We start from the raw sequence: 11,778 nt of genomic DNA, 5'->3' as shown, positions 1-11,778 counted from the left end.
CCCTCCGCGCTGGTCCCGGCGAGAGCCTCGCTTCCCCTCCCCCCTTCCCGCCTCCCCAGCTAGTGTCCCCGCCTTCCCCGCGGGCGACGGGCGGCGGCGGCTGGGCAGCGGGAGGAGCGGGCCGAGCAGCGGCAGCCGCGTCCTTGCACGCTGGGATGTAGCGAACCAGAAGGGGCCGAAGCTGCGCGCAGAGCCGGAGACGCAGCTGGATCCGGGGCCCTAGCCAGAGTCGAAACCTAAGCCAGAGTCCGTGGCGAGCGAGCCCGGAGCCGAGGAGCCGCACGCGCCGCGCAGCCCGGGTCAGGTAAGAGTCTTTGGGCTAGGGGCGCTGGGTCCCCGCAGTGTTGGGGCGCAAGGAGGTGGTGGTCGAGTTGCGCGCTGCTTGCTCCGGGAGTAGGTGGGGTCCAGCCGGTGGCGCGGGACTGAGCACATCGCGAAGGCCAGGCGCCATCAAGGCAGCTCCAGGAGTTCGTTCCTGCGCCCAGCGCACAATCACAACTGCCATCGTCGGGCGCTACCTCACCTAACCGGTGGACCCACGCCACGCTTTAGCCCTGGGCACCCTAAGAGGGCAAGAGTTTCGGGGGTGCGGGCCCCAGCCCTGCGAAGGGCACAGCCCTGGACGCCCTTCGCAGCCCCTCGTGGTGGCGCGGACCGCTGGGGACCTCTGGGAGAAAGGGCAAGCGAGAGGGCCGCCCGCCGCTCCCCGCAGCACCCAGGAATGGGGGCCCCAGAACGAGCGGAAGCGCTGGCCCCTCTGCACGCGCGGGGACTTCGGCCTTAGCTTCGCGTCAAGAGGGTATTTTTCCTAAACGAAACCGCTTCATTCGTTCGTTCGTTCGTTCATTCGGGCAGCTGTGCCGCAGCAAAGCAACAGACGTCGGCCGGAGCCCCGGCTGTCTTCGCCGCGCACCCCGACGTCCCGCCGCAGTGCTTGGAGGCGCCCCCAGCCCAAAGCGGCCTGCCGGAGCCGTCACCGGTCAGGCTTTTCCTTACCCTGAGAGAAACCCCAAATGCTCTTTGCAAAATCCAATAAAGACATTCCCGCAGCTTCTCCAGGGTTTGGTTGTTGACTCTGGGTTCCGGAGCACACAGCCGCTTCTCTAGAACCGGGTCTCGGAATTCTGAAATTGACCAGCCTCCTAAATCTCAGCCGATTCCACCGTGGTTAAGCGAGGGCCTGGTAGCCGGGATCGCAGAAATGGGAACCCCAGGCCGGAATCCTGGTTCCAAGGTTTTCCGATTTAGGAATTCCCTTAATCAAAATATTTGAATCCACTTTTCTGAGAAACTAAGGCTCAGGCATTCTCTTGGCAGCCCAGTGGCCTCTGACAGCCACCAGGGCCAGAGGGAGGCAACCGCAGGTTGCTGTCCACTCGGCAGAGGCTACAGGTCTAGGGTAATGACAAAAGCTACAGGCAGCAGGGGCAGCACAGGAGGGGTCTTGCTGGCCTCCTGCCTTTTCCTCAGACTGCTTTGGAACTCCTCACCTTTGCTCAGAAAAGGAAAAGAAGTGGACGGGGGCATACAGACCCGGCTGCCTGGACGCTAGGATGTAGAGGTGGCTTTTGTTGACCTTCAGGCCAGGTTCAGGGTGCCCTTCTATCAGGAAAGCAGCTGCTGGAAAGAGGAGGCTGTGTACAGCAGAAGCTGACCCTCTGCTTCCCAGTTGTGTGACCAGCCATTGCCACTTTCCTAGCCTTCTCTTCCCCTGGCTCAGCCATTCTCAGGAACTATACAGCGACCAGTGGGCTCCGGTGAGCCATGAGCCTGGAGAGCGATGGGCCCTACCAGCTGCTTACGGAGAGTTCTGAGTTTCATGCTCCCATCAGCACCCCACTCAGCCATACTGCCTGAATACATCTCAGCTCTTCCCACCAGGACAGGCTGGGGAACCCCGACTGAAAGGAAGTCACAGGCTGGGGACCTAAAAGCCTAAAGGATCCAGTGAGATCATTCCCAGCCCCTACCTGAGCACCCCTTTTCCCATCACTCAGAGATTGCTTGCAGTCAAAGAAACAAGAGTTTTTATTGGGGAGGGGGTGTTAGATCTGGCAGAGGAGGTAGGTGGTCCGGGCTGCACTCCCAAAACTGGGTTTTCTAGTTTGAACTTCTCCACAGCCTAAGAGGCTTAGGGCTGGAATGTCCCAGAGAGTCATGGATGGCCCCTGGGGCAAGCCATGGCACATTCCTTTCCTTCTAAAATCCCTTGACTCTGGTGCAAAGATTAGGACAAGGTACCCCTGTGAGTGGGTGGAAGGATGCCCTCCATGAGGACCCTCCAACCACCCTTCCCAAATAAAATTACTAAGCCATTCTTGGGCACAGAGTCTGTTTTCTGTAAGCCCAGTCTCAGGAAGAGTCCCTATGGTGATTATTTCAACCCGACAACAGCCCAGGCTTCTCTGCTGAGCCCAGCCAGGACTCTAAGCCCCAAATTTCCTGAAAGTCACAGAATCATTGCTAGCTCTGTGTGGCCTGGAGGGATGGGGCACATGGCTCCAGCTCCAGTAAGCCCCCTTCCCTTCTCTCCTCATGTCACATCATCAGGTGAGGTGGAGGCTGAAGCAGCAGTCAGGGATCGCTGTGTCCCATGTCAGACATGGGAACTGGCACACAGTGCAGGTCAAGCCTTGTCGAAGGTCAGACAGCAAAGCCAGGGGAACATTGAACCCCTGCTCTTATTCCTGAAAGACAGCTGCCTCCTGTCTCGTGTGTGTGTGTGTGTGTGTGTGTGTGTGTGTGTGTGTGTGGCGTGTGATATGAGTGTGCAAGAAGCCCCTACTCCGCCTGGGATAGCAGCCAGCGGAGCGAGTGGCTGAGGAAGAAAAGAGAGAGCCCAGGTCCCTTCTCCAGCCAACACCCAGAATCAGGCCAGGGCCTCCTCTAGATCAATCACTTCCTCACCCCTGCTCATTCAGCACTGCCCAGGTCTAGCAGAAAAGACTCCCCTGGGCAGCCCCCACTAGTCTCAGCCCCTCTCTAGGGCTCAGGGCCCCTGGGATATTGAGCTTCACCGGCAATAGTCTGAGCACCTTTCCATCCACACAGCAGGCATTAAGATTTCCAAACATAGGGATTATTGTGACTGCCTGGAGCACTGCCAGAGGCTTGGATCCAGAGGGGCACACAGCAGGTGCTCAATCACTGCATTAAATGCATTAACAGTGAGATACAAGCCCCTCAGACTGAAGAGCTAGAGCTGCAGAGTCACAAAACAGTCCCCATCCATGGAAGGCCTCTTTAGCCCCTTTGGGGAGTGGGGGCCTGTGACCCTCAGCCTCTGGATGCCCGTAGGCAGACCATTCATTCCATGTCCCCCTCCAGAGGGGCACTGTGTTTCCCACCTTGGCCCGACACTTGGTGGGCTTAGAACACACCCCTGTCAGCCAGATTTTGCGCCAAATAGCATCAGTGTTCTGGGACCCAGAGGCCTGGCTGTGTGTACACATATGTGACTGTGCTCGGCAGTCCCCTGTGTGGGCGCAGTATGTGTGTGTCTGTGTGTGCACAGCACACCTGTATGGGTATGCAGTACGTATGAGTACATGCATGCTTTTGTGACCTGTCTATATCCAGGCAGCCTGGGGGGCACACTGTCCAGTCGGGGTAAGGTGGCTAAACGGAAGACGGAGTGTGAAGGGGCACTCCCTGGCACGCTGCAGCACCTGAATACCTCCTTGAAAGGAGGTATCTGCTGCTTCAGGAGATTCAGCTAAAAAATGTGGTAAAAGATGGGGCTGAGGGCAAATGCTAGGCAACCATACCCCCCATGTACCCCTCCCACCATCCCCCTACACACCAAGTCTGTTTTCACCCTGGGGGTCTCAACTTGGAGAAACTTCCCTTTCGGAGGAAAAGGCTGGAGTTACTGAGGCCCTCCCCCAACCCAAACTCCTGGGATGCATCCTCCCTCTGGCCCCAGCCTCAGACCTTGGCCCCTGTGGCCTCAGGCACCCAGTGAGAGTGGGCCAACCCTAAGGAACTGTGCTTTTTCCCCAGGGTCCAGAGCTGGGGGCCTTGGGCTGAGGCCAAGGGAGCAAGAGGCAGGCCTGGTTCCACCCTGCCCACGCCCCTGCCCTCATAATCCTTACCAAGGAGCTCAGCCTGGGGCGGGGGTGCCTTCCTCTGATAGGGAGCCAGGTGAGGGCAGGGACTGAAGAGGGTCCCAGACCCTGACAGCCTGCACAGTCAGTCCCAAACAGAGACCCCAGGAAGACATGAGAATGCACTAGGCCCTAGGGTGAGGTACTGGGCCTGGAGATTACTACAGTGCTTCACCCCCAGGCCGCTGTCCTGCCCAGTGTTGCTTCTGTCTGGTGGAGCAGACAGATGAGGGGCAGAGGGCAGCCTGGGGTCCAGCTGTGGCTAGAGGAACAGGTCAGGGTCGCACCCTACCACCCGAGCTGTCACCTATTTGCTCAAGACTCTGATGTCTCAAGACCAGTTAACAATTGTTAAGCAAAATCCTTCAGCAAACTTTACTGAAGTAGGAGGATTCAACGAGGGACTCATTCTTACGGGTGGGAAGGGGAATGTCTTTGCCTGTGCTCATAGAGTGCCCACTGGTGCCGCAGCTTAGCTACCACTGTGTAGGAGAGAAGCTCAAAGACCATCCTAGGCTTCCTGGGCTGCTGGCCTAGGCTTGAAAACTGCAGTCACCTGGCCTGCCAGGCCTGTGCCTGAAGCTCTGGGAAGCCAAAGTGAGGCCCCAGGCCCTGCGAACGTGTCCTGAAGGGGGCAGAGCCCCATCCTGTGGCAGCCAAGGCCGGGCCTGGCGGATTTGGCCAGACCATTGAAGGTGCAAAACAAGGGGAGACAGCCCTACTGAAGAGGCTCTGGGGCCTGGCAGGGCTCTTGGGGTCTCCTGCTGCACTCGCCAGCGGCCTGGAGCCAACAGAAACGCTTCATCTGATTAGAAGCCATCAGTTCTATCCCAATCCCAGAAAATTGACTGCGGTGCAGAGGGGGAGGCCTGAGAAGCAGCCTTGGGGGAGAGGGTCCAAGCTAATTAGGAGGCAGCATCCGGGGGCCCATTAGAGCGCAGGCTGCTGTCACTCAGCCTGGCTCAGGTCCCGGGAGAAGAGGCCGGGTAAGGAGGGGCCACGGCCCCTCGACGAGGACGCTGCTGGGAGCTGCCAGAACGAGCCCCGGGCTCTGCCCCCACCCTGGCGCTGGCTCGCAGGCGCCCGGTCGGTGCGATCCTCCTTGGTGAACATTCACTCATCCTGGGCTGTTCTCGCCGGGGGCTCGGGACTTCGAGGCGGCCCAGACAGGAGTTGATTCTGAGCGAAACAAGTCATTTGGGGCTTGAGGTGGGCATGAGCCGCGCGGGACTTGCAGGCCAGATGCGTTTCTTTTGTGCGGCCACGGGAGAACTCAGTGTGTCACCGGGGAAGGAGGGTGAGGCGCGGCGAGGCCGCGGGAGGGGGGAGGCGGCGGGAAGGTGGCTGCAGAGGGGGAGGGCGCGGGCGAGGCAGTGAGGGAGGGAGGGAGGGAGGGCGGCAGAGAGGGCGCGGCGGCGCGGGCGGCTCGGGGCTGGATTCCGCCCGCGCTCCCTCGCTCGCTCGTTCGCTCCCTCCTTCCCTCCCAGCCCCCTCCCTCCCTCCCAGCCCCCTCCCACCCAGGCCCACCCCACCCACCACCCCTGGCGCAGGGACTGCTGGAACCTGGCGTGCGCGCTGTCGCTTTAAGACAGACTCTGCCGGCGCCGTCCGGAGCCTTAGAAACCGGCCCCGGATCGGGAGCCGGAACCGGGGCCGGGCGGGCGGCTGAGGCCCGAGCGGCGGGAGGGCAGCGCGGAGCGCGAAGCCGGGCTCCCGGTCGCGGGAAACCGCTGCCGCTGCCGCCCGCCTGGCCCCGCAGCCCCGGGCGGTCCATGGGGCGGGCGCGGCGTCGTTGCGGGCGCGGGCAGCCCTGGGGGGCGGCCGCTTAGGCGCTGCGCTCTTGTCCTCGCAGGTCGCAGCCAGGGCAGCCGGGCGCGCCCAGCTCCGGCCGCCGGAGCGCCCGCCGCGGTCCCCGCCTCCATGGACGCCTTCAAGGGGGGCATGAGCCTGGAGCGGCTGCCGGAGGGGCTCCGGCCGCCGCCGCCGCCGCCGCACGACATGGGGCCCGCCTTCCACCTAGCCCGCGCCGCCGACCCCCGCGAGCCGCTCGAGAACTCCGCCAGCGAGTCGTCCGACACGGAGCTGCCAGGTAAGCGCGGCTCCCCGCGAGGCGCGCACGGAGCCTACCCGGGTGCAGGGCGCGGGGAGCCGGGAGCAGGGCCTGGCGCCCGCGCCGCACAGTCACGCTCGCTCTACGCCCCAGGAAGCCTCAGGACCTTTCCTTTTCCCATTCTCCACCTGACGTTGAACGTGGACAAGTAGGCGCTTTATGAAGCGGAAATTTAGTGCTTTTCGAAGGCACTTCCACGCGGTGCCCACGCGCCAAGTGACCTGCAGATGCACGAACCTACAACCGGAGGGTCGGAATGACAGCCCCTCTTGATCGGGAGCAAATAGAACGGGGAGAAAAGTTAGGCTTGGGCAAATGGTTGTCGAAGGGCCGCTTGGACCGAAGGAGAGGAGCAGATCAGAAAGGAATGGGCGGCGGGCGAGAGAAAGTGCCCAGAGAGAGGGAGTACAGACACCCTGACAGACTGTGGGCGACTGACTGAGAGGGAGAGACCTAAGAGAAGGTGGCGGGAAAAGTCGGAAAAGCAAACTGGGGGGGAAGAAAAACAACCTTAAGTAAAGGGAAAAGAGAGGACAGCGAGGGCGAGTGGGCCAAGAGGGGCGACCCGGCTCCGGTTAGGACCCCCTAAAAGAAGGATCCCTGCCCCACGTGCTCCGCCGGAGCCCGGAGCCGCCAGGCCGCGGGTCCAGGGCTCCGACTCTGCTCGGCCAAGTCTCCTTCCGCGCTGCCTTTTTGCCCGAGCTCAAGCTTTTTTCCCTGCGCCAGCTACTGGGCCGGCGGGTGGGCGGCGCGGGCAGTGATGAGGCCAGTACCCGGCCCTGCCCGGGGTCCGGGGTCTCCGAACGGCTCCCGCGCTCGCGGTCCTAGTTAGGCGCCGCCGCCGAGCTCCCCACTCCCACGGCCGTGGGCGCCTCTTCTGCGTTCATTTCTTAATCCACCGCTGAGTGTTTCTCTACGAGTTTTTAATCTCTATTTATTTCTGTTTTGCATCCCTAAGTGACTTTCTCTGAGAGGTTCTGTTTGCTTGGTTAAAAAAAAACAATCAACGCTGGACGGTACTTCTGTTTTCAAAAGTTTTAACCGTGGCCTTTGGTTGTTTTTTATTTTTTAAACCCAGAGAAATACATAGTCATAGATTGCTTTAAAAACCCAAGTCTATGAGAATAAATTTTTTAAATTAACTGTATTTTTCGTTATAGAAAGAATTGCTATACTAGATATATTTCTCTCTAATTTAAAATATCTACATGCAACATTATTCTTCGGGAGATTTTAAAAAGTCAATCCAAAATGGCGCTTTTCTCCGGGATTTTCTCAAAATCCATTTACAGTGATGTTATTTGGGGAATTTAAGTTATCTAACTATAGTGTTGTATTTCCCTGGGATTTAAAAATTATCTCTAGAAGGGCATTATCGGGAAGGGGTTAAAAAAAATCTATCTACAACAGTATATTGATTTTTTTTAAATCCCAGATAAATAAATGCCTGTGTCTGCCTGGAGTTTATACACTTAACAGCACTGTATTTAGTTAGGGGTGTGTTTGCACGGAGGTTTCTGGCTTCTTAATTTGCATTTGCTGTGTTTCTACCTGCCTATTTTTAAGAATTTGTGACCCTTTCTATGTTTTTAGGCATAGAGCTGTGAGCTTTTCTGGGCTTCTGTGTTTTGTTTTTAAATTCTTTTTCTTTATGTTTCAATGTTTCTATAACTGCATGTTGTTTGTGTAGCTTCAAAGAGAGAGAGGCTAGAGCCCCCAGGTCACCTAGACAGAGTCTGTGGGTCTGGGCTGCCTGGCTGCCGCCAGAGGGATTTTCTGTGCCTTGGGACTTGAGGCCTGGAGCTAAGGCCGAGAACCCGGCTGTGTTATGCCTGCCCGGTGGGGCTCCCACACGGCCCTGGGGAGAAGAAATTGGAGGGGCTGCAGGCCACTGCCTGGCTCTTGCTCCACCCACCCCCCAGCTTCAGGGTAGAAAGATTTGATCCTAGTTCAGAAAAGCAGAGATCCCCTCTGATTTAGAACCCCAAGAGCCCTAAAAAATGTACATTTTCGGGTGACATCAACAGCAGAGCTCCAGCATGAGCCGAGCTGTGAGAGCAGGCCCTGTGCAGCTAGGAACCTAGGCCCACGTCTCCGACTCCTGGGCTCTTCTCCCAGACGAGCCTGTTCAGAGGTGACTACTGCCTACCCTACCCGGCACAGGCGGGCTTTTTCCAATGGGTACAATTCCAGGGCCCCTGGCGGGAGGACGGGCCCCACCAGGGCTGACCACGGGCGCTTCGGTGGAGCCGGGATGGGGTGCAAAAGGGCATAAGCCCGAGGTGACCGGCGCCCCGTCCTGCCTGCTTCAGAGAAGGAGCGCAGCGGGGAACCCAAGGGGCCCGAGGACAGCAGTGCGGGCGGCGCAGGCTGCGGCGGTGTTGAGGACCCCGCCAAGAAGAAGAAGCAGCGGCGGCAACGCACGCACTTCACAAGCCAGCAACTGCAAGAGCTGGAGGCCACGTTCCAGAGGAACCGCTACCCGGACATGAGCATGCGGGAGGAGATCGCCGTGTGGACCAACCTCACCGAGCCACGCGTGAGGGTGAGCGCGGGGTGCGCGCCTAAGGGGACCCGCGCAGAAGGCTGCCAGCCGGCCCAGCGCAGCCCTTGAAAGCTTAGACCTGCGCTCAGACTATCACTCTTTCCCACACTCAGACCTGCTCCCTCCCTCCACCGGAGGCGATTCCACCTTAGGCCTCGGTCTACCCAGCTGCTGCAGAGCCTTTCGGTGCTAGCACCCCTCGGCTGCTGCCGCCTCGGATGCCTCTGACCCGCATCCTACCTGACCCTCGGGCTCTACCGCAGCCCCCGCCCAAAGACCTGTGTCCCCAAGGGACGTTCCCCTGCCCTGCAGAGCCCAGAACCCGCTCCGCTGTTACCCCCTAAACTGAGCAGAGGATTCCCCGCCGCTGGGGACCTCCGAGCGGCTGGCGCCTTCCCGCGAAAACGAAAGGGAAAGGCAGATCCTGCCTGGCAGCCTGAGAGAGGCCTTTTAAGAGCGTAGGCTTGGGGGGGGGGTCTCAAAACTTCCTAGGGCAGTGGTCCCATCCGTACGCTGCTTCTCCAAAATCTCAGGATATTCTCCACCTGACTCTTTCTCAGCCATTCGGCCGGTCTGTAGCTGAACCCTTTCCCTAATGCCCTTTCCCGTAGGGCTGGGTTCAGGTGAGGAGGGGGGCAGCTCTGGTGGATGAGTGAGCCTCAGGCCGAATCCCTTTGGAGATGTAAGGTCTCCAACTCAAGACAGGACTGCACCCTCCCTCTTCTCACCCCTTGGTTCCCAGTGAAAATATGGCTTTCCTGCCAGAGCAGCAAGAGAATCACTTCTTCTCTGGGTACTGCAAATATTTAATCAGATATTGGGAGCACGTTCCAAGCTAAACCAAAGTCCCACCTGGGCCACAGACTCCCTGCTATAACCCCAGCTCTCACCCCTCCCCAGTCAGGCTGGCCAGCCCAGTGGGATAGAGAGTGAAGACAGCACTCAGTAATCCTGAACTCACTAATCCTGCCTGGGGTTTACGGTGGTACGGGTGGGGTGGGGGTGGAATCAGGCAATGTTAGTGCTGGGGATGGAGAAGGCTGAGATGCAGGGGTCCAGCAAGAGAGGTCGGGATACAGCCCGGGGCTGGTGGAGGGCTGCAGAGGGCAAAGGACTGGGACTAGATGAGGATCAGCGAGCACTGGGAGTTGGGAAAGAAGAGGTTCTCACTGAATTTTGTGAGGAAAAGTGAAGGAGGGGAGTAGAGAGAGACTAGTAAGAAGTGAAAGGAAATTAAATATTTGCAGAAAAACATATTTGGCATATATTTAGGTAGCAGGAAAGAAATTAAATATTTAAGGGAGAAGCAAAAGGATCAAGTATTTGAGAAAACTAAAGAATCAACCATTTAAGAGAAACAGTGAAGGTCAGATATCTGGAAAGAAGAAAAAAAACTAAATATTTGCAGAAGAATCAAAAGGATCAAAAAGGGGGGATAATGAAGAAAAATGGACTGTTTGAGGGAGAAGAAAGTGGTTCAGATAGTGGGGTGGACGGAACGAAAATAAACATTTGAGGCAGAAATGATAATATTAAATATTACCAATAAAGATGGAAACAGACTATCTGAGGAATGAAAAATAGACTGAAGAATGAGAGGAGTCGCAAGGTCCTATTTTTCAGGAAAGAAAACTACCTTTTGTATTCGAGGAAGAAGAAAATGGATGGAGTATTTAGGAGATAGATGGGGAACCGTTTGCGGGAGAAGGCAGAAGATGAACTGGTTGAGAGAGGAAGAAAGAAAACAAATATTTGTTAAAAAAATAAAAAAGAGGATCCGTATTAGGAGAAGAAACCGGATTTAATTGGGGGAAGAGGATAAAGATCAGAAAAAGGAAAGGACTAATATTTTCTGGAGACAGGAACGGAACCATTATGGAGAGAAGGCAGGGGTGGAAATATCGAAGAAAAGAAACGGTATTCGAAGAGAAGGAAGCGGGCGGAGGCCTCGGGGTGGGGCGGGGGAGGTGGAGGCGTCTTCCCGCCCTCGGCAGCCCTGACCCTTCTCCTGTCCCCCTCCCCTAGGTCTGGTTCAAGAACCGGAGAGCCAAGTGGCGGAAGCGCGAGCGTAACCAGCAGCTGGACCTGTGCAAGGGCGGCTACGTGCCGCAGTTCAGCGGCTTGGTGCAGCCCTACGAGGACGTGTACGCCGCTGGCTACTCCTACAACAACTGGGCCGCTAAGAGCCTGGCACCAGCGCCGCTCTCCACCAAGAGCTTCACCTTCTTCAACTCCATGAGCCCGCTGTCGTCGCAGTCCATGTTCTCGGCCCCCAGCTCCATCTCCTCCATGACCATGCCGTCGAGCATGGGCCCGGGCGCTGTGCCCGGCATGCCCAACTCGGGCCTCAACAACATCAACAACCTCACCGGCTCCTCGCTTAACTCGGCCATGTCACCGGGCGCCTGCCCGTACGGCACACCCGCCTCGCCCTACAGCGTCTACCGGGACACGTGCAACTCGAGCCTAGCCAGCCTGCGGCTCAAGTCAAAGCAGCACTCGTCGTTCGGCTACGGCGGCCTGCAGGGCCCGGCCTCGGGCCTCAATGCGTGCCAGTACAACAGCTGACCGCCCAGCCGGGCCACGCGGGCCGGCGGCCGGCACAGCGCCGGGGCCGGGACCGGGTCGGGTGCGGGCGCGGAGGACCTGGCGCCTGCGCGGCCCCCTGCTCCCCACCTCCCCACCTCCGGCTTGGTTTTGTGTTTGCTTTCCTGGACCCCACTCTGCCCTCCAAAACGAGACAAAGCAAAAAGACGTCGGAGAAAAGTGCCGCGAAAAAACGGATGAGTTGCAATTTTCCTCGGGATGGCGCGGGTGGTGCGTGCTCGCTCGCCCGCTCGCTCGGGGCCCGGTGGGCCACTCTCCGGAGGGGACGCGGCGCGGGAGGCGAGCGCCGAGGCCGGCGGCCCGGAGGAGACGCCCCGTAGCCCGCGTTCCCGCCTGCGAACTGGAGCGCGGAACCCCGGCAAGCCTGGGCCCCGGCCAGGTGCGAACCAAGACGCCCCCTCCGAGCTGGG

The 11,778-nt window shown here is 58.6% G+C and overlaps 1 protein-coding gene across 1 annotated transcript; it reads left to right on the top strand.

Annotated features, from left to right (window-relative positions):
- The first annotated feature begins 5,510 nt into the window (after positions 1-5,510).
- On the top strand, positions 5,511-11,497 carry PITX1 (paired like homeodomain 1). The gene is made up of 3 exons (XM_036849378.1): positions 5,511-6,195; positions 8,529-8,761; positions 10,787-11,497. The coding sequence occupies exons 1-3, from the start codon at positions 6,027-6,029 to the stop codon at positions 11,327-11,329; spliced, it is 945 nt and encodes a 314-aa protein (XP_036705273.1). The 5' UTR covers positions 5,511-6,026; the 3' UTR covers positions 11,330-11,497.
- Positions 11,498-11,778: the final 281 nt, after the last annotated feature.

The sequence above is a fragment of the Balaenoptera musculus genome, chromosome 3 (assembly GCF_009873245.2).
Source record: "Balaenoptera musculus isolate JJ_BM4_2016_0621 chromosome 3, mBalMus1.pri.v3, whole genome shotgun sequence".
Lineage (NCBI taxonomy): Eukaryota > Metazoa > Chordata > Mammalia > Artiodactyla > Balaenopteridae > Balaenoptera > Balaenoptera musculus.
The sequence above is the reverse complement of the archived record's forward strand: the minus strand, read 5'-3'. Positions and strand labels throughout refer to the sequence as shown.